The 22,536-nt window shown below is 49.8% G+C and overlaps 13 protein-coding genes across 13 annotated transcripts; 7 read left to right on the top strand and 6 right to left on the bottom strand.

The window, feature by feature from the left end:
- Positions 1–366: 366 nt before the first annotated feature.
- ASPGLDRAFT_77569 (AP-3 complex subunit beta) lies at positions 367–3,151 on the bottom strand. Its single transcript, XM_022549905.1, has 3 exons — positions 3,057–3,151; positions 2,841–2,998; positions 367–2,772 (listed from the first exon to the last, which is right to left on the bottom strand). Exons 1-3 carry the CDS (start codon positions 3,094–3,096, stop codon positions 487–489), a joined length of 2,484 nt encoding a protein of 827 aa, XP_022396227.1. The 5' UTR covers positions 3,097–3,151; the 3' UTR covers positions 367–486.
- A 109-nt stretch (positions 3,152–3,260) lies between these two features.
- ASPGLDRAFT_1041116 (uncharacterized protein) lies at positions 3,261–4,286 on the top strand. Its single transcript, XM_022539463.1, has one exon. The coding sequence runs from the start codon at positions 3,394–3,396 to the stop codon at positions 4,057–4,059; it is 666 nt and encodes a 221-aa protein (XP_022396228.1). The 5' UTR covers positions 3,261–3,393; the 3' UTR covers positions 4,060–4,286.
- nuf2 (kinetochore-associated Ndc80 complex subunit NUF2) lies at positions 3,739–5,802 on the bottom strand. The gene is made up of 4 exons (XM_022547791.1): positions 5,630–5,802; positions 5,309–5,569; positions 4,334–5,248; positions 3,739–4,281 (listed from the first exon to the last, which is right to left on the bottom strand). Exons 1-4 carry the CDS (start codon positions 5,729–5,731, stop codon positions 4,168–4,170), a joined length of 1,392 nt encoding a protein of 463 aa, XP_022396229.1. The 5' UTR covers positions 5,732–5,802; the 3' UTR covers positions 3,739–4,167.
- Positions 5,803–5,981: 179 nt separating this feature from the next.
- Positions 5,982–7,295, top strand: ASPGLDRAFT_52582 (translation initiation factor eIF2B subunit alpha). The gene is made up of 2 exons (XM_022547793.1): positions 5,982–6,100; positions 6,165–7,295. Exons 1-2 carry the CDS (start codon positions 6,066–6,068, stop codon positions 7,177–7,179), a joined length of 1,050 nt encoding a protein of 349 aa, XP_022396230.1. The 5' UTR covers positions 5,982–6,065; the 3' UTR covers positions 7,180–7,295.
- A 1,098-nt stretch (positions 7,296–8,393) lies between these two features.
- Positions 8,394–9,531, top strand: ASPGLDRAFT_136844 (uncharacterized protein; the record flags this gene model as incomplete). Its single annotated transcript, XM_022541478.1, has 3 exons — positions 8,394–8,512; positions 8,575–9,274; positions 9,325–9,531. 3 exons carry the CDS (start codon positions 8,394–8,396, stop codon positions 9,529–9,531), a joined length of 1,026 nt encoding a protein of 341 aa, XP_022396231.1.
- A 243-nt stretch (positions 9,532–9,774) lies between these two features.
- Positions 9,775–10,493, bottom strand: ASPGLDRAFT_39845 (uncharacterized protein; the record flags this gene model as incomplete). Its single annotated transcript, XM_022545135.1, has 3 exons — positions 9,775–9,991; positions 10,062–10,401; positions 10,481–10,493. The coding sequence occupies 3 exons, from the start codon at positions 10,491–10,493 to the stop codon at positions 9,775–9,777; spliced, it is 570 nt and encodes a 189-aa protein (XP_022396232.1).
- Positions 10,494–10,519: 26 nt separating this feature from the next.
- ASPGLDRAFT_39846 (uncharacterized protein) lies at positions 10,520–10,811 on the bottom strand (the record flags this gene model as incomplete). The annotated part of the gene is made up of 2 exons (XM_022545136.1): positions 10,520–10,678; positions 10,743–10,811. 2 exons carry the CDS (start codon positions 10,809–10,811, stop codon positions 10,520–10,522), a joined length of 228 nt encoding a protein of 75 aa, XP_022396233.1.
- A 1,483-nt stretch (positions 10,812–12,294) lies between these two features.
- ASPGLDRAFT_1042070 (uncharacterized protein) lies at positions 12,295–12,814 on the top strand. The gene has a single exon (XM_022539465.1). The coding sequence runs from the start codon at positions 12,346–12,348 to the stop codon at positions 12,643–12,645; it is 300 nt and encodes a 99-aa protein (XP_022396234.1). The 5' UTR covers positions 12,295–12,345; the 3' UTR covers positions 12,646–12,814.
- On the top strand, positions 12,334–15,090 carry ASPGLDRAFT_52586 (uncharacterized protein). The gene has a single exon (XM_022547794.1). It carries the CDS (start codon positions 12,660–12,662, stop codon positions 15,048–15,050), a length of 2,391 nt encoding a protein of 796 aa, XP_022396235.1. The 5' UTR covers positions 12,334–12,659; the 3' UTR covers positions 15,051–15,090.
- Positions 15,091–15,744: 654 nt separating this feature from the next.
- Positions 15,745–16,514, bottom strand: ASPGLDRAFT_52588 (thioredoxin family protein). The gene is made up of 2 exons (XM_022547795.1): positions 16,409–16,514; positions 15,745–16,357 (listed from the first exon to the last, which is right to left on the bottom strand). The coding sequence occupies exons 1-2, from the start codon at positions 16,441–16,443 to the stop codon at positions 16,054–16,056; spliced, it is 339 nt and encodes a 112-aa protein (XP_022396236.1). The 5' UTR covers positions 16,444–16,514; the 3' UTR covers positions 15,745–16,053.
- Positions 16,515–17,313: 799 nt separating this feature from the next.
- Positions 17,314–19,193, bottom strand: ASPGLDRAFT_1042114 (OTU domain-containing protein). The gene is made up of 4 exons (XM_022539466.1): positions 18,956–19,193; positions 18,766–18,900; positions 18,239–18,666; positions 17,314–18,190 (listed from the first exon to the last, which is right to left on the bottom strand). The coding sequence occupies exons 1-4, from the start codon at positions 19,053–19,055 to the stop codon at positions 17,402–17,404; spliced, it is 1,452 nt and encodes a 483-aa protein (XP_022396237.1). The 5' UTR covers positions 19,056–19,193; the 3' UTR covers positions 17,314–17,401.
- Positions 19,194–19,527: 334 nt separating this feature from the next.
- On the top strand, positions 19,528–20,972 carry ASPGLDRAFT_61768 (FAD-dependent oxidoreductase; the record flags this gene model as incomplete). The annotated part of the gene is made up of 4 exons (XM_022548484.1): positions 19,528–19,735; positions 19,807–19,944; positions 20,003–20,204; positions 20,256–20,972. Exons 1-4 carry the CDS (start codon positions 19,707–19,709, stop codon positions 20,970–20,972), a joined length of 1,086 nt encoding a protein of 361 aa, XP_022396238.1. The 5' UTR covers positions 19,528–19,706.
- A 226-nt stretch (positions 20,973–21,198) lies between these two features.
- On the top strand, positions 21,199–22,265 carry ASPGLDRAFT_70071 (uncharacterized protein; the record flags this gene model as incomplete). Its single annotated transcript, XM_022549437.1, has 2 exons — positions 21,199–21,901; positions 21,955–22,265. The coding sequence occupies 2 exons, from the start codon at positions 21,199–21,201 to the stop codon at positions 22,263–22,265; spliced, it is 1,014 nt and encodes a 337-aa protein (XP_022396239.1).
- Between the last annotated feature and the right edge of the window lie 271 nt (positions 22,266–22,536).

The raw sequence follows: 22,536 nt of genomic DNA on the forward strand, positions 1-22,536 counted from the left end.
ATATTTTTCGCTTCTGCCGCTAAACTGGAAATCAAAGCCTACCCTGTACGAAATGCGTATACGCCAAGTAGAAAGATATCAGGGTTGCAAAAGCTTACAAAGGAGCACGCTACGTCAAAGAAAGGCTCCGAGTCGTCCCCGTTTTCACTTTGGGACCGAGTAACTCAAGACTCCAGATTTCTTTCAGGTTTGGTATCCGTTCAGATATATATGATTGTGTCCACGCTGTTCTTGATTCACTGGTCATATGTTGACATGACAGGGCATGGGGAAACCGCGAGGATCTTTTGATGCTACTGCGAAAATCGTTGGGCCGGCGCATAGCCTATAGTCACCTAGGCTTACCAGTGATCGCTATGCTAGTTACTTGGGGTTATACCAAGGGTATATATTGGCGATGATACTCTAGGTCTATGTTTGAAGAACATAAGCTGAATCAATACAGCGATAGTTCAGAATCAGTGACATTATTCGTTCCATGTCTGTCTATAAACCTCTCGAAGGCCCGGGCTGAGCATCGCGCTGTCTTAATAGTTGTTGACCCTCCCTGTCGTCCTCCGAGTCGGTCTCCTCTTCCTCTTCCTCGTCGTCTTCTTCTTCAGAATCTGTTTCTTCTTCTTCCGAACCAGTCTCCTCTTCCGAATCAGTTTCCTCTTCGGTCTCTGTTTCACTCTCCTCTTCCTCATCCTCCAGCCACTCGTTCAGACTCTTTTGCTTCGCCGGCGTGGGACCCTGCATACGGTCATTTTGCCTCTTCACAGCTGCAACACTGTCATGTTCCTTGAGTGCTCGATCGAGTCGTTCACCTGCTGTCAGAGAAGCTCCTTCGCTGACTTCCGGCTTAACAACGCCTTGGTCACGGAGACCGTGAGCTGGTTCGTCGCCTGGCGCAACCCAGTCGGGAAGTTTTTCGTAGCCCTTCAGACCATGGAATCCGGCATCCGGTCCGAGGACTAGTGTAGAGGAGCCGATGAGGAGTTCTTTGCGTGTCTCTGATGGGCTGGGAGCATACGGTACCGGTTTCGGGGCGAGAAGGAGCAGATTGGCTAGTGGAAGTGTAGTAGGAGAGGCGAGAAGGGCCTTGTAGAGCCGTGCGCGGTCACGGAGGTCATAGGATGTGTCGTATCTGGCGAGAAGGAGAATGTACCGCCAGAGTATTGTGATATTGTCTTCCTCTAGTTCTTCTTGCGGTTTCTGTTCGTCATCACCCTGTTCCTTCTGCTTTTCTTGGTCATCGGTCCATTCGTTACTATACTGTTCGACCTTTTGCACAGGCGGGGCTTGATCTTTTGGAGGGTTGCGTAGGAGGTGATGGAGATACACCTTGGCGCCGAGTAAAACAAGTTGCTGTTTCACAAGCTCTGGTTCATCAGCAAAGCCTTTCACCAGTAACCTCAAGACATCTGGTGCAACATTTCGCTCAGGCTCCACGCCTGCGAATTCTCCGACGAGCCAGACTATTGTAGCTCTTGCGTCTGGGCAGGTCGTCGAGCCAAGGTACTTGACCAGCTGGATCACAGTTCGCTCATGGGAGGCAGGGTCATGCTGAATCAAGTGCCTGATCACTGTCAGCGACTCGGAGACCAGAGTGTCATCAAAGCTCGTAATCTGATTGAGCAGGACGCGTAGACAGTGATTCGCAGTCCTAGTGTCGCTCTGCGCACAGCGTCCGATTGCTCGAACGCTTTCCCGAACAAGATCCCGGTCTGTGCTTCGGGAGAAATGCTCCAGCTCGCTTATGATCACACTCTTCAAATGTAATCCACAGTGGGAAAAGATGATGGTTAGGATCTCCAGCTTGAGACGCCAAATATGGGGCGGATCCGTAGAATGCACCAAGTAATGCGAGATGTACTTGGCGAACGGCTTTGGGTGACGTAGGGCAACGGAAACGACGTTATAAAGCGCGATATGTTGTATATCCTGGGGGCTTCGAAGGAGCGCAACCAATGGACCAACCGCCGAGTTAAGGTATTCCGGTGGGGCCAGGTAGGCGAAAGAACGTACGACGCCGAGAATGACGGCCGAGTTGCGATTCTGTAGAAGGCTCTTGCAGGTTCGAAGAAAGACCTCCAGATCAGGATCCAACACTGGAACTTCATATTCTTCGCCATCATTTTGACCCTCCGCAACTTCTTCGTCATCGTAGAATCCCTTGGACTCCCCTTTGGTCACTGCTCTCTTGACCTTTTGAGTCTTGAGAGGGAAGCACTTGCGCGCATAGGAAGTCAAAAGACGCAGAGTCGCAAGCTGACTCCATTCATCCATATCAACCAGCTTCTTCACCAGGCTTCGATAATGCTTGTGAACCAGGTCAATCCTATCCGGGCAGACTTCCAAAAATGCAGCTACAGCAGGACCAGCAACGAAATACTGGCCATCCCCAAGCAACGTAGATATGTATCCAATCAACTGCGAAATAGTACTCGGTTCCAGGCGATAGCACTTCGGGATAGCCAACGCAGCCGCCTTCCGCACATGGGGGCTCATATCACCGACCCCTCGTTTAATCGCAAGACACACAATCTGGTTTATGACCGGCACGCTGATTCCGGACATCGTTCGTAGCGCCATAGCTCGTACTTGAGGGTTCGTATCCGTAAGAGACTTCTGGATCGCATTGATGGACAAGAGTGCCAGGTCGGGTTCTGCCTCCGCATGGTGAACCAAGTAGACGTAGACCAGTTTCTTGACCTCGAAACTCGTGCTTGCTGCATTTTTCACGACCGCGGAGAAGAATTCGAGGGACAGTTCAGGATCTTCGTACATCGACTAAACGAAATGACAGAGCCAGTGTCAGCGACTCCCCATCGTCCGATATGTTATGAGGGGACCCGTACCGAAATGACCTTTCGCAGACCGTCCAAGACCTCTTGTTCATGGCGACTGTCGAGGAGTTTTTTGATATGAGGGACGTTACTATTGCGAGAGGAGGAATCCAAATTCGACGTCCGGTTACTCGTAGCTGACTGCGCCGCTTCGAGGGTGAGCTCCCGCGCTGCCCGAGTCGTCGTTAGTCAAACATATCAGAACCGACAAACAACACACCACCTTACCTGTTTCCAGCATGGACGAGATCCGGGATATTGTCTCCATTTTCCTTTAACCTAGGCCCTTCGCGGGCAGGTTGACAGTAGTCTGTGTTGCTGAGGGACCTGGTAGATAGTAGGTGTTGTTCCGCGGCGGCGGAGGACAGCCGCAAAAGGCAATCGGTATCAACGGACTAACTTCTCCGTCCTCCGCATACAATCCACGTGCGACAGCTATGGCCTACCAAGAGCATCTTGAAGGATTCATGGGATTAAGGAACTTGGGCAGCATGTGAAAGATGACTCAACGGTCCTTGTCAACTCTACGTACAGAGAAAATTCCGGTGTCTATTTGGATCTCGCCATGGGCCAGCCACGAAGGATAATATGGTCTTGCGAATTGGTGACGGATTTTCTGGGACGAATTCTTTATCATGAGGAAGCTTCTTCGAAAGTCATCGTGGTCTGTTCGACGCGAGAACACTTCCTGGGACAATTGGCGGCTGCTGTACACTATGGAAGGACAACGCCTGAAAGCCACGAATTGATTACAAAAGCCATTGGATTGCTCTCCCGGTCACAGGACGTCATATTAGCATTCTGTGAAACTCTCGAACATCTTCGAGCCTACATCTCTGTGTTGGACGTGGCCAGTACCAAGCGAGAGGGAAACACTTCGGATGAATCAAGTCAACGGCCGTTGTTGGCGGTCTTGAATCCCCTTGCTCTACATTTTCCTACTACTGAATTCTCTGCGCAAGGGCTGTCGAGGACTCTGGTAGCAGCCGTGGAGGTCACTGCTCGGCAGAAGGTGGACCTCGTGCTCTGTGAATGCGTAGATGCTATGGAAAACGCCAACAATGAACATGGCGAAGCATTATGGAACACGGAGGCGCCATTGCTCAACGGAACTGCCCGGATTGTGGCCGAAGAAAACACTTCGAGAGCGCCTAATGTGTCTGTGAAAAAGGTCGCACAACGATGGTTTGAATTCGATGATGACAGGAACATTTATAGACAACAACAATGACGAACGTCAAGTCAGGAAAACATGCGCAGAACTCCCTAACCAACCGCCCGGGTATCCTAGAACCAACCCTTGAACTCCGTGAATCATGATCCATTGAAATTTCTGCCTTCACAGGCATTTCTCCATCTCCGTGGCGTACAGCTTGATGTGCGACTCCAGCTTCAGATATTGATCATGAGCACCTTGAATCTCACTTTCGATGTTCTCTTTGAGATCGGCCATCTGCGCAAATCATTAGCCATGCTTCAAATCGGATGAAGTCTGTGCTGCCTACCTTCTTCTCTGTCTGCTCTATCCGGATTCTTCTCCTCTCCATGTCACGTTGTTTCTCTGCACGCTCTTCACGGAGCTGCTTCTGGACATTCCGGAGCTCCTCCATTTGCGCTTGTGCCACTTCTGCTTTTTCTTGGGCATTTTTGCGCAATGCTTCGATCCGCTCATTCCATCGTGCAAGTTGGCGCTGCAGCAACTTCTCCGTTTGCTCCACTTCTCTGACATTGTTCCCTCGTTCCGAAATAGCTTCCCTGTTTCGTGAAGCTCTTGATTCCTCATCGTCCTCTTTCTGCAGCTCTACGGCGATGTCTTCAAGCAGCTTGACGCACGCCTGCACATCGTTCCCGACGACCGTAAACGTGTCCGAAGAGGTTTGTAGAGCACGCGCTCTTCTCTCCATCGCATCTATCTGAGCCTTGTCACGCATCAAATTCTCCGACAATTCACCCAACGAAGACTGAAGCGTGGCCGGGCTCTCCAAAACATACGGCCGGAGCTTCTCAACTTCTTGTCGACTGCGCACGACCTTCTCGGTCTTCTCTTCCAACGAAGTTTGACGCCTTCCTTTGTCGGCCTTGGCCCGTTCCAGAGCCTCCGCGACCCGTTCTTGGTTTCGTCTCAATTCGAGCAGCCGTGATTTGAGCTCATCGTTTCGCCTGACTTTTTCCTTCACTTGCCCCTCGTTGGCCTTGAGACCCCGCCGCATTTCTTCGAGGCGTTGCTCCATTTCCTGATTCTCCACGTATAGGGTATCAATGCGCGCTTTTGTCTTTTCCGACTTGTTGAAGTGTTCATCGATGACGGCGGTTTGCGACTCGCGGAATCTAACGAAATTAATGAGATATGAGAAGATCTTGATAAGTCGATCATGCGTAGGTCTTGTTAGGTCCGAAAATGTGAAATCGTTGACACCGCACTGTTTGAGCGCAACAAGTCAGTCAATGTCATAGCCTTGGCGTAAAAACCTGGAACGTACCTCCATCAGCAGTCTCCGTAAGCTAATAAAGAAACCCATGAGATTTCGCGTGTCATTCGGGACAAGATCCGGGTAATCACCACCAACGTCGTCCGCCGCTGCGCGCATAGCAGGCTCAACCGTCTCGCGAGTGATGTTCATCAGGAGCTCTGCAAACCATTCCATCACCATCTGGATTTGTTGCGGATTCGGCTTGACCAGGTCAGCCGTGTTAAACGGGATTCCGATATCGTTGATACATCCTGCGATTTCTTTATCGGGCTAATTGATGCTATGGTCAGTTACTGCGCGCGACAATCTCAAGCATCCTGCTGAACCAACCAGGCGCATCAACGCATCATTGTCATCTTCCTTCTTCCGACCTCTGCCCTGCTGTTGCTGGTTTCTGTTGAACTGCTGGCTCATTCGGTTGTTGTACGCCATTTTGATCGCGGAAATTGTAGGAGAGAGCACTCCTGTTGCTCCTCCAGAAGTCGACTACGGGCTCTTTGCTTGTCGGGCGGAAGTGTTGCAATGGATTTGTTTACCACCGCTGACACGGCAACCTGAAGCGGACTAGTGCGGTCGGCGAGGGGCATATTATGCAAACAGAACAAACGTCTACCTCTCCCACGCTTCCTTTTTATGACTCTTTCGGAACAAGTGCATTATAGAACAGCATATTTCACGACGGACAAGGCTTAAAAGAGTAAGCTTGACGGGCCGGCTTTCTCGAATACATATCTTGCTTGAGAACAGTTGAGGAACACGCCTCATCATGGCGCCTGCACTAGATTCGTCGAAGCCATTCGAGCAAGTGACCCTAATAGCTAAGCTACTGTCTTTAGAGATCTACTTAGGCTAACAGTGACTGTAGCATTGTCGCGACCTACAATGAACTGCTCCACTCGGATCCCGATTTGACAATGCCAATCGCGGCCATCGAAGCCCTTGTCCTCCTCCTCACACACTCCCCCTCTTCGACAATATCGGAGACACTCGATCTACTCAACAAGTCCACCGAGCACTTGAAGAATTCGATCCCGAACCCTATCGGTCTGTCCGCAGGCACCGATCTTTTCCAACGATACCTGATCACAACTCTACAACGGCCCGGCCAGCTGGGACCTGCGGGGGACTTCAATGCGATCCGCGCGCACTTGCTGTCGAACGGCCGGTTGTTCATTAGACGTGCGAAGGAAAGCCGTGACAAGATTGCTGCATTTGGGAGGGGGTTTGTGCGCGATGGCAGTACGGTTCTTACGAACGGTGGATCTCGAGTGGTTGCGTCGTTGCTGCAAAAGGCGGCTGATGAAAAGGGAGGACCGTCTGCGGTGCGATTCCGTGTGATTTACGTTCTTTCGTCTTCGAAAAATGTTGAAAGCTCGCCTGGCGCCGAACCAGAGGGTATGGAGACAGTCCGTGCGCTCCGCGAGAAGGGTGTCCCCGTGGCCACAATCCCCGAGTCGGCTGTCGCATACGCTCTGGGCAAGGCGGACATGGTGATCGTTGGTGCGGAGGGTGTGGTGGAAAATGGAGGAATCGTGTCGCGGATGGGAACCTACCAGATTGGTCTGCTCGCCAAGGCAATGAGCAAGCCTTTCTATGCTGTTGCGGAGAGCCACAAATTCGTGCGACTCTACCCGCTTGGGCAGTATGACCTTCCAATTGAGCAGCGCGTGATCGATTTCAAGACGGAGGAGGAGATTGCGGATGAAGCGAAGCAACAACCTCAGCAGACAACAACAGAAGCGACTCCGAAGCCCGTTGCAAGGAACAGTTGCCAATCCGTTGATTTCACGCCGCCGCATTTGATTTCCGCTCTGATTACAGACAGTGGTGTCCTGACGCCTAGTGCTGTCAGTGAGGAGCTGATTAAGATTTGGTTCTAAGTTTAATGTCTTACGGCGTTCGGACGTGTTCAAAAATGTGATGATAACCCTTTTTAGCCAGAGGCTTGGTGTCGAATTAACGACTGGTCCATGACCTTCATATTGTTGTACTTGCTGCTAGCTGCGGCACTGGCCCGCCTGGTACCAATATCATGGGTGACTACCCAGTAGTCAAGTAGGAATGGGGTCTGCTACCTATCTAGAAAGTCATATCATGACATAGATGGAACCTTGCTGGGGTATTCAATGCCCTAGAGGATAGCTGGATATGATACTACATAGTACAGAGTACGCTTTATGGGATATCCGCCCTTGCCGTAGACATATCAGGTTGATCTTCATCCCACAAGTTCCCATCTACTCCGCCATTTTCGTAATGTCTCTCATCACTTCTAAATCAGTCTGTCCACGTGCCGTCACGGGATCTCGCCCAGTGGACCAATCACGCAAGCCCAGCTCCGGCTGTCCCGTCATTGAATATCAGACTCTGGACACTTACGAGGCTATATTCTTTGTCCGATTCCTCGTCGTTCTCATACCCACCCTTTCGACTTAATCATATCATCAACTCCTCCACCACTATCCTCCCGTAACCAGCCAAAACACAAGCAATTACCCGTGTCATACCACTCCATTAAACCCCCATACAGCGGTGAATTAGTAGTACAAACTACTAAGACAAACTACTATGGGCGCCGAGTCATTAACCGCCCTCCGCGCGGACAACGACTACACTTACTCGAACTACTATCCTTCTGGATCACGCCGCGAATATCGAGAATCATTCCAGAACATTGACGACAGCAATAACAAGACCTGCTATAATAATAGCAATGGGTCCTCCGAGTCATGGTCCTTAAAACGACTCTTGAGCCGGCACGGGATGCGCAGGTATCGGGTGTTGGAACGGGAGCCGAATCGATTGCGGAAACGGGGGGTTTGATTCGTGTATTTTCTGTCTTTCATGATGATGAAGGTTTTCCTGACTCTACCTGTACATATCTGCGGAATCTTGAAATGGCTTTCTGGATGCTTGAGTCGTGCTGCTTCTGGCATATCTTGGAATGATAATGGAAGGCGGTGAACATCGACTGGGGTTGAAATGCGGAGTGAAATGGCAAATTTTTTCAAAGGCGGTGAGACAGCGGAAAATCTAATCGAGAATTTTGAGCTCCAATTTTGTTATCTCCCCCTCTGCAAGATGCGTTATCGAGATGGAAGAAAGCGCAAGGATCCAGGGTCGCCAGTTCAATGAGAGTGCGTCGATCAACACGGCTCATATCTTAGAAAAGAAAAAGGCCCCAGGGCCTTGGGTGCACCTTTTGGCGGGCGCGTACGTTTCGCTTTCCTACATCAACGGCCTGTATACTTGGATACTGACTAGGATTTGTTCAGCTCTGGAGGTCTCGCCACTGCAATTGTAACGTCTCCACTCGATGTTCTACGGACAAGACTCCAATCCGACATCTATCGAGTCTCCGATCGACCTTTCGCCGCCTCGTTCCCCACACCGAAAACCAACACAGCGAACATTATCAGCTCCATTTACCGGATAGAGGGCTGGCCGGCGTTCTTCCGTGGTCTTGGTCCAAGTCTTGCGGGTGTAGTGCCCGCAACTGCGATCAAATTCTATGTGTACGGGAACTGCAAGCAGATTGGGGCTAATTTGCTGAACCACGGACAAGACTCCCCATTTGTTCATGCTCAGGCTGCCATTTGCGCTGGGATAGCTACGGCGACGGCTACGAATCCGATCTGGTTGGTCAAGACACGGTTACAGCTTGATCGAGCTCAGACGCATGCTGGGGAGGCTCCGGCTCGGAGGTATCGAAACAGTGTGGACTGTGTTAGACAGGTGATACGCCATGAGGGTATCCGGGGTTTATACAGAGGAATGAGCGCGAGCTATCTCGGGACTGTTGAGACGGCACTGCACTTGGTTCTCTATGAGAAGTTAAAGACGGTTTTCAGTCAGTCTTTGAAGACGGCAGAGGGAGCAAGCCCTACCTGGACTGAGCTTGCAAACTGGGTCAGCACAAGCGGCGCTGCGGGATCAGCTAAGCTAGCTGCTAATTTACTGACATATCCTCATGAGGTGCGTCACTATTTTTACTTTGGTCTTGGAACCCTACTGACTGTGCATAGGTTGTCAGAACCCGGTTGAGGCAAGCGCCTAAGGAAAACGGTATTCCAAAGTACACCGGCCTGGTGCAATGCTTCCGCACCATACTCAAAGAAGAAGGCATGGCAGGTATGTATGGAGGACTGGTCCCTCATATGGCTCGCTCTGTGCCGTCGGCCGTCATTACGCTTGGCGTGTACGAGTTTGTACTGAGACTCGTTGGCGTGTGAGCACGCTGGTACTGGCTTTGGTTTTGCATGTATTATTATCAGGCGTTGGGCGATACGTCTTCTGTATATTATAGACCGGTTAATGAGCAATGACTTGACTGATAACCGTACTGCATTACATATACCCCCACGAAAGCCAACTCGGTCTGGATATTCCCCTTAAGCTCCCTAACAGCAACCTCAAGCAGACCCTTCTCACTCTCCGAAATTTCCCCAATAGGCTACGCCTTGGTCGCACCACCCTCACCCAGCACAATCTTCACAGCAAACATACTCAACCCCAAGCTCAGCAGCAATCTCCTTACCCCCGGGGATACCAGGAAGGTAGACGTACGCCTCTTTAGTCACCGAATCGCCATTCCTAGCAGCCAGGACAGCCCCGACGAAGCGGAACCCAGCGTACGCGATGCACGTCGTCGCGCTGCCAGCACCCTGTTTACTTTTAACAATTTCATCGCCCCTGAATTGCACGCCTGTTCATAGCGTCAACGGTAATGCACTCGCGGTAGCGGAACTACAAAGGAACTCACGATGAATAACACCCCCCTCCCCCCAACACCTCATCCAACTCAACAGACGACCCTGCCTGACTACAAAGCGGCAAGATAGTCGCACCACTATGTCCCCCAACAACCGGTACTTTGAACGCATTGGGGTCCACATTATCACCTAGAGCATGCGCGATAAACGTAGAAGCACGAACGACGTCCAAAGTCGTCACGCCGAATAGACGAGCAGGATCAAAGACATCTTCTTTTCTCAGAGTCTCTGCTACGACGGGCAGGGTCGAGTTGACAGGGGTTTGTAACGAAGCAGGAGATTGGTGTTGGACATGTTGTTGCGATTGTGGTGAAGATGGAGTGGATGATGCTGGAATTTGTTTTGAAGAGGTCTGTATCTTTTATAAGCCCTGTTTTAAGAGAGATGTATGTTGTAATGTGTTGCTTACCATCTCTGGTCATGTCTGGCTTTCTGGCAATACCAGCGATTACGACGACGATATATACACTGTGAGTGCGTTCTGGAGGCCATCGTCTGCGGCAAGGTAGCCAGTGACCTTGGCTTTGGTGTCGATCTGGTTCAGGTCCATGGCGATGGCGGGGACGTGGACGAGGTCGTATAGAGAGATTTCATCAAATAGGCCGCTCTACCCGTGTAATCAGTACTTATCTCATTGACTTGTAGTTTTGGGTTCAGTGGGATAGTTATACTGTCTTGCATAAAAGACTAAGCGGAGTGCCGATTTGGCCGGCTGCGCCGAGGAGGGCTATTTTGACCATGCTGGCGTCTCTTTATTTGCGATTGAGAATTGGGAGAAATTGGGTTTGTAGTACATATACATATTAGAGAAATGAGTTCTTGATATAACTATTGTCATTCTTGATATTTGAATTTGGTTTACCCGGCATAGTACGTATGTATGTAGTTATGTTCGGTTGGAGTGAAGGTTCAACCGCACGGGTCAATTCTACCGGTTTGTTTGACTTTGCGGATGATTAGTTATCAGCACTAATAAATAGTTCCTGGCTTATTTACTCTTGCAAAGATAGGAGGGTGAAAGAGGTCATATCGGGAAAGTTGATGTGTGAAAGAAACCGTGTGAAAGAAACAGCATCCACCCATCTTGGGGCAATTTGGATACTAGTTTGTTTGCGTGCATATCAAAGTCAATGCTTTCACCCGAATCACCTCCTCAGAGAACCCCCCCCAAAAAAAAAAAAAAAAACCAAAACCCAAAACCCAAAACCCAAAGCGAGGATACCCATGAATTAACTCATAGACGTAGGGAGTTCAATGATCACCCCCAGGATGTGCATGACAGGCGTACTAGTTTTGCCAAACCCGCCAAACTATTGGCGGCCTTCTTTGATGCACGAGGGCGGGCTTTGTTTGTCGTTGGCATTGGCCGACATGACTCGAGACGAGTTGACCTGTACAGAGTATCTGTGGACATACTGCAGCGAGACCGTTATGGATAAAACGCGGTGCAGGGCGAATGTCCGATAATGCAGAGTGTCCTGTGTCCCTGTATGGGGACGTGGGGCGTTGACGTGGCCCTATCGGGGTTGAGTGGCAGTGGGAAGCCCTATGCAAGTGCTGGCAGGATCATCGTCTAGCGTTGATAAGGGTAGTATACTAGAGTGGTAGAACCCTGTCATGATATAGAGTGACTCGTGTACTATGGATTTGTGGTTATAGGCAGGGTCCTAGATACCCTGTAAGCATAGAGCATGTCTTATTACTGACTAGACATGGGCTAGTCACCGATATTCGACTCGGCAAAGCCCCACAGAACCTCATCAAAGTAAGATTACAGCGGGGCGAACAGACTGGGTAATTGGTGATTACGCACATGCCTGTTCTACCGTATCTGTTCGGTTAACGGTATAGTAGATATAGTAGAGGTAAAGAGTACTCTTACTCTTACTCGTAAGAGTACTCTTATAAACAGTACTTGTCCAAAGTCCAAGTACATGTGTTTGCACAATACCTCGGTACAAGTACTTGTACAGTACAGCTAATTATGACAAGCAACTAGGTCCAGACCGCACAGACTGCCGTTAATTGGCCCTGTGGGTCATTAAAAGTGGATAGATTACGGTTCTATGTTACGAACCGTTGCGTTTGCCGTGACATCGGCATACTCGTACCTGTATCTGTACCTGTATCTGTACCTGTACCTGTACTTGTACCTGGGATAAAGTAGGGGAATAATAGATGCAGTGTGAGTACTCTGTACTGAGTCATGAAGAGAACAGAGGGCTATGTGAGAACAATTCTGTAATACCGATACATACAAGAATAGAACTAGACATGTTTGGGTCACGGCCGGCCCCGTTGATGATATGCCATAATATTTGCATTTGGTCTATTGCTGCTTTTTCTGATCATTGCCCCTTTGGCTCTTTTCATTCCTTTTTGTCTGTCTTTCTTTTCTTCTTTCTTTCTTTCTCTTTTTTTCATTTTTTCTCTCTTTTCCACCTTCTCTCTCTTTCTACACTCTTTTCTCCCTACCCATACTCTGTACCTGACATAACTCCCCCACGCATCCCTCCCTATGTTTACTCTGTGTCTCCCCCAATGAATTCACCCATCTCAAGTATCTCCCTCTGATCCATCACATCGACATGGCCATATGGCCCTGGAGTCGCAAGAATAAGCGGCACACCATTCAGCTCGGAGATCCTGAAACCGCCACTACAGCCTCACAGCCTGTCCCTGAAATGGCCTCCTTTGCGCCCGATGTTGAGCCTCGCCTGACTCGCAAGAAATCTAAGCGTCAAAAGAACCGACACTCCGATTCCGCCTCCATGAACAATAATGTGATTGCCACTCGCTCCGCCTCCCAACTTCCTCCCCCTACTGCTCACAGTCAAAACACTCATCCTTCACAACCCTCACAACCTTCACATCACTCTCAACCTCTCCCTGCAAAAAAAGGTCGGGCGCAAAAACATCCGCGTTTCGATGAATCTTATACTGCCCGTTCGGGGCCTCAACAATCCGCCATGTCCCGATCAACTTCCTTAAAGGGGAAACGCGGCAACAACAATGGCCACGCCGTGCTCAAGAAACGGCTGAGCCAGCGCAAATTGAACAAAATCGCCCGCGAACAGGAGATTCGTCTCATGGCCTCCTGTCCCATCGATATTCCCCATCGTCCCGGTGATCCGGTACCGGTCGCTCCCGTTAAACGCGCTCCTAGGTCGCGGAGTCGACGTTCTGAACGTCATCGCTCCGAGACTAGTTTGTCCGTTCGGGAATCGGCTGCCTCGTCCATGTCGGATATCCCTGAAGCGTATACCTTCAAAGTCAATGCTTTAGCTGCCTTTACTCCAAGACCTCTTGTTCGCTACGAGGCTCCTCGGCTGCCTACTTCTCGCAGCAACAATGCCTCTGCCGCTTCCACGCGACGAGAAAAGCTACCCGCCTTGACCGCATCGGAGGAGAACCTGTCCAGACGACGGGTCGACCATTATGTCGATGATCTCGATGCTGGTGGTCTACGCGAGTTACTTGAACGAGACCGACGGCGGCATGAGCGTCAAGCCATTGAGAAACAGGAGAAACTCCAACGCAAACTTCAACGGGCTGCTGATAAGCAGCGTGCGGCTGAAAGCCGTGCTGCTGAAACTGCTGAAGATTCTGGCGCCGTTGAAGACGAACGACAAAACTTCCTCGAGGGCCCCAGTCGTCCTCCGACCGCAGATGCATCCAGAGAACCTGATTCCAGGGGTGATGCGGTTCAATCTCCCGAGCCTGTGGGATCGTGGCTGCGTGATTCTTCCAAAGAGCCAACGCGTAGTCGCGAGACGCTCGAAAGCGTCCACGTTATTGGCAACATTGATGACAGCTCGATCCGTGGGCCGCCCAAGCTGGTTCAGCGGCCAAGTTTTGCTCAATCACAGGACATCAGCATGTCTCGCACCACTCTCTCACCAGCTCAGTCTCAATCAACATCTCGGCATGGCCTGGGCAGTCCAACATCCTCCCAGATTTACGGCCTGGGGGGACGGGAATCCCTGTCGGATGCTTCCCGGACCGTGGATTCGGAACGACGCCTGTCCGACCACAGTGGCATGCGTACGAACACCTTCTCCTCGCTCTTCCGCCGTGGCAGCTCGCGGCTTAAGAGGAGATACCGTGAACGGTTTCACGACCAGACGTCGGACTTTTCCTCGCATGCATCACACGCATCCCGCGAATCGTTCTCTAGGATTCCCACGCAATCATCAGCACCCGGTCCCGCACCTGCGGCACCATCCCCGATCCCGTCACGACCGCTCCCTCGTTCCACAAACACCGTCAAACGGTCGCAGTCGAAATTCACCGAACATTTCGGAGATGAGCCCCTCTCGCCGCCTGATTCCCGGCTGCAGTCACCTGATATTGTCGAAGAACCCGAAGAGCATCCTGGTAGTATTCCAATCCCGATTGGAACCGCAATTGGAACTGCATATCCGATTCCCGGCTCAGACTCTGACCTGCCGGCTGCTCGGAACCGTCACCGTTCATGGATGAGCGATAACATGGACGATGACAACGTGCCATTATCCCAGTCTTTGGCATCAATTGACTCCGAAGGCTCGTGGATGTCGGGCAACTTCTTACGTCGCATTTCCCAACGGAGATCCAACCACCCTGTCCGACACAGCACGGGTCAATTCGAGGGTCCCGACGATGCGTCTCATGTGGAAGACCTGCCAAACTTTGTTCGCTTCTCGTCAGGCAACGACGAAGAACCGACCAGTGCTGATGCCGCGGAGGAGCCAGAAGCCCAGCAGAATCTGCGTCTGCCCGACGAGGACCCGTCTGAGACATGGCATACCGAAGTCGCCAAACGACCGGTCCTGGTGAACCCAACCGTGCGTCCCAAGTCGACCGAGGGCATGCTCAAAACCATTCAATCGCTATCACCCATCTCTGCCGAAGCGGAATTCAGCCCGATTGAAGAGCATTCGGCAGAGCTTGACTACGCAACTGACGAGGATGACCATGCTCATGGTCCCGTCGCGTAAACAAAAATTGCATTTCGTTTTTTTTTTTTTTTTTTTTTTTAAACTTTCTTGGGCATATTCTTCTCTTTTCCCATTTTATCTTCTCAAACCATCTGCATTTGCATCTAAATGTTTTTAATACCTCCCCCCTACTCGGTACATACCACCACACTGTTCTCGACAAACCGTCACTCTTTCGGACATGTCATTCCACTTTCCTTTGTCACTTTTTGTCTTACCTGTCACTTTCTTTCATTCACTTCCTGTGTCCCCGGGTCGCGGGCGATAATTTTCTTTTTGTTTGATTGATACCCCTTGTGATGTGTGCAGTAGTTGAGGAAAAGAGTTTTGCTAGCTGCATATACATACATACTTTAGTATCTGGAATGGACATATTGCATTCTATTGTTTGATTGGTTGTAGATGTTGTTTCGTTGTCTTCTGGCTTGTTAGGACCTTGGATGTGAAAACAGATGGTCAGAGAACACTGTGTATATATACAGCATTGGATAGTTATTCGAGTCTTGTTGTAAATAATCATACTCCTGTCTATCATACTCTTTCTATCCTGCTATAAACAAAGAAGCACATTGATATTACACTTGATCCAATCCATCGTCCACGGGGATTCTATCCATTCTCATGCTCCAGACTATGAAAGAACGAGTCATGCATTTACATTTACTGATTCGGGGTTACTTAAGAAAAAGTATTCGCTGCCACTGCCACATGTACGAACGTATACATAGACTGGCGTAACGTAGCATACACAATTGATGACTTAACTATGCAGCAAGGCTGTGTACGCCCAGGTACAGGAGTACCGACATATGTGGGATGGGCAAAAGCCATATGCAGTCATCCTGCAAGTCTAACCCTGCATTGCATAACAGCCCTCATTCCATTGATATCAAATCAACAATCACATTCGATATTTATAAAATAAAAAATAAAAATAAAAAACAAGCCAAGATATATAAATCTCTCCCAAATCAAAATCAATCAATCACGAGAAAGAAAAGATCTATGCAATGTTCGCCTTAATAGCATTGTCCAACCCCGCGGGGTTAGCACCAACAACATCACCCCCGGGCACACGCTCTCCATCCTTGAACAGAATGAAAGTCGGCATCGCGCGAACCTGCAAGTTGGCAGCGACGTCACTCAGCTCATCAACGTCAATCTGATAGAACTTGGCGGAGGAGTAAGTCTGCGAAAGCTGGGCGACGCGGGGAGCGATGGCCCGGCAGGGACCACACCAGGTAGCGAAGCAGTCGACAACGACAAGGCCGGTGGAGGAGAGGACCTTTTCCTTGAATTCGGCCTCGCTGGTTTTGTTAGTTTTTTGTATGTTTTAAAGGTAAGGGAGGGAGGCGTACGTCTTGATGGGGAGGACGTTGCCGTGGTCAGACATGGTGGAGTATGTTCGAGGAGAGAGGATAGATTGTTGAAGTTTGAAGGTGGTTGTTCTGGGGGTAATCCGAGAAGAGACGGAGGAGAAAGGAGTAGATAACCGAAGGGGAGCGGTAAGCGGGATCAAACGAGAAGAAGAGCGTAGAAGACGAGCTATAAAAGTAATAGGTTAGAAAAAAAGAAAAAGGAGGGGCAGGTAGGCGGCGGAGAGGGGCAATAAATGGGAACACACAAATGACGTTTCAATTTCTGGGGGTGAGCAATTGATGGATGATTAATCCCGACAACGGAAGTGAATAATCCGTGTCCTGCCACTTTGATTACTTACCGGGGAACATTGTGTTATATTTGTCAGAAGGAATTGAGTACTGCAGTACAGAGTAGTATCAATGTGTACGGAGTACGAAGTAGGGAACAGAGAGGTCTGGACAAATGTATGGAACTCCGGAGGCCGCGGTTAAACGCCGTGACGTGATTGCTTACCAAGAATCTCGGTCTGGAGCCTGACGATTAGGGCATCATTCCTCTTAACTAGTTACTCCAGGTTACCATAGAACCTTACAAATAGGATATGATCAAGCAAGCAATCGTTCATTATCATCTCTCATCATCATCATCATCATCATCATCATCATCACCATCATCAACCTGTCTGACTGACAGGCTTATCAAGCAGCCAACTTTTCTTCTATGCATGCATCTCGCCTCTTCCAACTGCAAGCCCAATGCTAATATAGTAATAACCAAACGCCGTCATCAAAATTCGTGTGCGCGTATCCGATAAATAGTCAAAGAGAAACACTAAAAACAAGCGCTTAAAAACCATAGAAAACCACCCACGCTAAATGCTAGCAGATTGAAAGAAATGACGCTATGCAATCATCGGAATGATAGCAATAGATAGTCGAGAAATAAGAGATCATGAACGGGGGAAAGGCAGAAAGGAAGTTTAAAACGGCTCAAGCGGGACTGGCACTGTCAGATGAGCTCCGAGCGGTAAGGCGAAGACTTCGACGGGGTTTTCGTTCGCCGTTTGCTTCAACTGACGGTGACTGACTCGTCTCACCAACTGACCCCCCGCCTTGAGCCTTTGGAATGTTTTCGTTAAAGCTCGAGGTCGAGCTGGTACTCCCGTCTGTCTCAGGAGTCTGACTTGTCGGTGCTTCTTTAGCCACCGCTTCAGGGCTGACTCGCAGCCGCAAGGAAACCAAATCATTCTGATCATCTCGAAAGGCAATCCCAACCGTGACATCTGGCAGAATCCGTCTCTTGTGTTCTCGTCCTTGGAGTGGTCGTCGACGACGCTGTGCAGGACGGGGTTCTTCAGAATCGGGATCGCTCTCGTCGCCGTCGTCGGCGGAGCGTTTGCTGCCGCTACTGAAGGGTGACGAGGATCGTGACGAGGGTTGCAGACGTGTTTTTAGGATTGCTTTGTTGGGTGCACTAGTTATGGCGTTGGTTTCATTTGTGGATGGTGTGCTGGTACCAGAGTCATCTTCGAGGAGGTTGCAGAAAGCCCGGTCGATATTGCCGCGGCATTGTTGGAGCATTTCGATAATTGTGTCTCGGTCATATTTACCCCCGAGGCCTTCTTGAATTGCGGAGATCTTCCATGGAGTGGCCATTTCCACAAATGTACCAGCAGATGATGTATTGGGGTCTCTCGGTTGGAGTCTTTCTTTCGTGATACTGGGCATTCCGGTGTGAGGGCCTTCGGTATGTCGAACAGACGAATAGTGGTGGAAGTCCTGCACATATTAGGAATTGCTCATCAAACACAATGGAGGGAAATGTACGTGAAAAGCAACATGCAAAGCCTCCCTCTCCTCCCACTCAGGAGCATGCACATCCCTGAACGTCTGAGCCCCATACATCGTATACACCTGTACATCCTTCTTGAAAGACTGGCAACACGCTTGGATCTCCTCCGCACCACCCCAAACACCATTCTTGCGACTTTCAGTCACCTTGTCATTGAAGCTTCTTTCCTTGTCTTGTTCGGACGGAGTTGGCGCGCCTGGAGGGCTGGAACGGGGTTGGGATGAATATTTGCTCATCGTGGCAGCTCGTCTTGGGGCTCGACGCACTTCACCAATGGCAGCGTTGAAGTTCATAAAGTATTCGGGATTGTTGGAGATGTGGTCTGCGAGACGGAGGCGGATTTCTTCGCCGTGGGTGAAGTCGCCGTATAATTGGTCGGAGAGGGCGTAGTAGAGGCAATTGCCTGGAAACATAGAAAATTAGCTTTCCATATTAAACAAACCCGTTATTTCCAGGCAATTGCACAAAGAAAACAAAACCAATCAATGGAGTGTAGGCTTACCATCACCCTCGGTAGGTAAGGCATAGAGCCCTAAGTCATTCAGACACGGAATTTCGAGAACCTCCGCATCCTCGAATATACTATTTTTGCGCGTCTTCCTCTTAGGCTGCTGTCGTTTTCCTGGTTTTTCCTGCTCTTGTTGTTCTTCTTGCGGTTTGGGAGATTCACTTGGTGGCGTCTCCTGCTGCACCTGCACCTCCACAGTCGGGGTAGGCGTAGGGGTGACTATGGGCACGATTCTGCCACCGTTTGAGACATCCGCCATAGTGATTCCAATGAACGGTCCTCATTTGTGGTACAACAGGGAACAGGGATGGGTGAATGGTGGTAAAATAATATTGGACGATAGTAATTCCAACTGGCAATATGCAGATGTATTCAAGACCGAATACAAATTCACGTCCGGGACTAATGTATAAAAAAAAAAAAAATCAAAAAAAAATCACCAACACGCGCGTGGTTTCCTGCCAGATGGACGGAGCGGCGGAAGGAACGAAAATCGCGGCGGAAACTAAAAGGGATGCTTTGCCGAAGCGAGGCGGTGAGGATTTACGCGCATACTATTGGGGGAGACAGTCCCGGCGTGACTATGACGAAATGCGTTACCGCCATCTGAAGATTATTGTATGACAGATAATTATAGAATTGAGGGCAAATACGGGGTTAAACAATAGGTTATTCATCTCATTAAAGATACAAAGTTTGTATTTCAATGCATGGCTGTGTCGGTATTATCATATGCAAACAATGCAAACATACAGACCGATACATACGATACGCCTTATCGCGTCGGATCAAATCTGATCGTGATAAGCCGTTTCCCCGCGGCCAACTCCGCGGCCAGTTGAGCATACTATATTAATGGGGAAGAAGAAAGGCTTTCCTCTGTAATAGTTCCTCAATTGACTCACTCTGAATCTAGGAAGAAAAGACAGTCAACAATGGCTCCTAACAACATCGTGGTTCTGGGGTATGGACACGCGACCAGTTAGCCTTGTATCTTGACATTTGCGGGGAAAGATACTGACAGACATTTGACAGCGCCGGTGTCTCTGGCCTTACCACTGCCTATCTTTTGTCCAAAGATGCCTCCAACAGTATCACGGTGGTCTCGAAGCATATGCCCGGCGATTATGATATCGAATACTGTTCGCCTTGGGCTGGTGCTAATTACTTTCCGTATGTTTCAAGGGATACAAGCTTTGCAGAAGCTACCATTCGCTGATCGATACAACAGATTCGGTAAAGGTGGAACCTCTGCTGCAAAATGGGAGAAAGCTACCTGGCCAGTTCTGAAAGAAATCACGGAGAACCATCCAGAAGCTGGAATTCATTTTCGGGACGCCCTCGTGTACAACCGCAAAAAAGACCAAAGCGCCAGTCTATTCGCCTCGGAACTAGCACGCAAAGATCCCTGGTTCAAAGATGTCGTTCCCAACGTACGTCTATCCCATCACAGCCCTACCAAAACCACTAACCAACCCCTACAGTTCCGAGAACTCCCCTCAAGCGAGCTCTCCCCCGAAATAGACAACGCCTCCCGCTTCACCTCCGTCTGCATAAACACCACAATCTACCTCCCCTGGCTCGTGGGCCAATGCCGCAAAAACGGCGTGATTTTCAAACGCGCCTCCATCAAGCACATCGCCTCCGCCGCAACCCTCCACCACAGCGGCCAAAAAGCTGGCCTCGTGGTGAACTGCACGGGTCTCTCCTCCAAGAAACTAGGCGGTGTCCTCGATGACAAACTCTACCCAATCCGCGGACAAATCGTTGTCGTTCGCAACGACCCGGGTCCCATGCTTGCTACCTCTGGTACGGACGATGGTGAAGATGAGGTCCTCTACATTATGACCCGTGCTGCTGGCGGTGGTACGATTCTGGGTGGCTCGTATCAGAAGAATCAGTGGGACCCATTACCGGATCCGAACCTTGCGGTTAGGATTATGAAGCGCGCTATTGCTGCTCATCCGGGGCTTGTGAAGGAGGGTGAGGGAATTGAGGGTTTGGATATTGTTAGACATGGGGTTGGATTGAGGCCTTATAGGGAGGGGGGTCCGAGGATTGAGAGGGAGCGCGTGGAGGGTGTTGATGTTGTGCATAATTATGGACATGGTGGGTTTGGGTATCAGGCTTCGTTTGGGTGTGCGGGTAGTGCTGTGAAGTTGGTTAATGAGGTTTTGGGGACGGGTAGGGCGAAGCTGTAAGTATGGTACATAGATACCTTTCACGGAATATATAGGGCTTTTTTTTTTTTTTTTTAATCACGGATCAATCAATGGAACACTACCCCAGATACCAAAACAGTATGTGGGAACTGCATCATCACGACGTCACACCCATGCTCTCTTTAAAATACCCTCTACAGACATCTTCTTCCTCATATTACATTGACTATCAGCAAACACATAATTTCTGTCATCGCCAGTCAAAATGAAGCACCAACCCCCCCAAGTCGAAGACTACAACTCCGAAAACACAACCCCTAACCCACTACCATCTACTGAGAAGCGCAAGCGCGACTCGAAGAACTACAAGCAAAGTCAAGAGCAAACACCCGAGCTCGAGGCACAGCAGCCACCCAGTAAAGCAACCAAATCTGAAGCACCGGCTGAAGATGGAGATGCAGAGGAACCGGAAGATTCGGAAGAACCGGAAGAACCGGAGGATGATGTAGAGGATGGAGTGGACGGAGAGGATGAAGTGGACAGAGAAGAGTACGAGGATTTCGACGAAGGTGATGAGGGTGACGAGGAACACGGAGAAGAAGGCGACGAAGGAGAAGACCAACAAAACAGTACCGTGGACGAACCCAAAACCCACAAAGTCATTGAAGAATTCGGCCGCGCGCCTCTTGACCGCACACCGTTAGCCGAAGAAACCCTCACAGCGGCCCCGGAAACGATACTTGCGATGGCTATCGACGCCATGCTGAAATCGCGGCCGATCTCTCATGACTTAACGCAGCGGACAGTGAGCCACATTATTGAGGTTGGATACCATGATATTGAGAATCTGGGGAAGAGTAGCTGGGATGAACGGACTATGGTATTGAAAGATGGGGGATATAATAGATATAGGGAGCAAGGCGCGACGAATTTGGGGGATTTGGTCGACTTGGTCGATGGGAAATATGGTATGTTTGAATTGTGTCTAATGACGACGTCTTCTAACAGTCTATCTCCCTAGACGGTGACCTGAACAATCTCCTGAAGAAGTCTGGTAATAACCGGGACAAAGCGCGAGGCTTGATCAAGGAAATCAAAGGACTAGGTGACCTAGGAGCCGACCTCTTCTTCAATAACGTGCAGAGCGTGTGGCCGTCCATGGCGCCTTTTGTCGATGCACGAAGTCTCCAGACGGCAGAGCAAGTTGGTATCGGTACCGACTTGGATACGATCTATGCTGAGCTTGGCCAAGATCCGTTGGAGATGAGCAAGTTTGCTAATGGGTTGTCCATGGTGAGGCTGGAGAAGAAACAGGGTGCCATTGAGGCGTGATTCGGGATTTCGGCCATAGTTAGTTTGTACACATTGTAGGTTTAGCATCAATTGTCAATAGTAATATTTCCTCAACACACTCCCATAAAAACAAGATGATATCAATGCATCCGCCTCAATATCGCAGTCAGTCACGAGACACGCTGAATCAGCATACAAGCCTTGGCAGACCCGCCTGCGACGGGTTGCTTTGCGACTCTCCCCAACAACGCGCTCTTTCTGCTTCTCCCAGATACAAACACTTTCTCTGTCGCCAGATTTTGCTTGTCTA

Source organism: Aspergillus glaucus (assembly GCF_001890805.1).
Source record: "Aspergillus glaucus CBS 516.65 unplaced genomic scaffold ASPGLscaffold_30, whole genome shotgun sequence".
Classification (NCBI taxonomy): Eukaryota; Fungi; Ascomycota; class Eurotiomycetes; order Eurotiales; family Aspergillaceae; genus Aspergillus; species Aspergillus glaucus.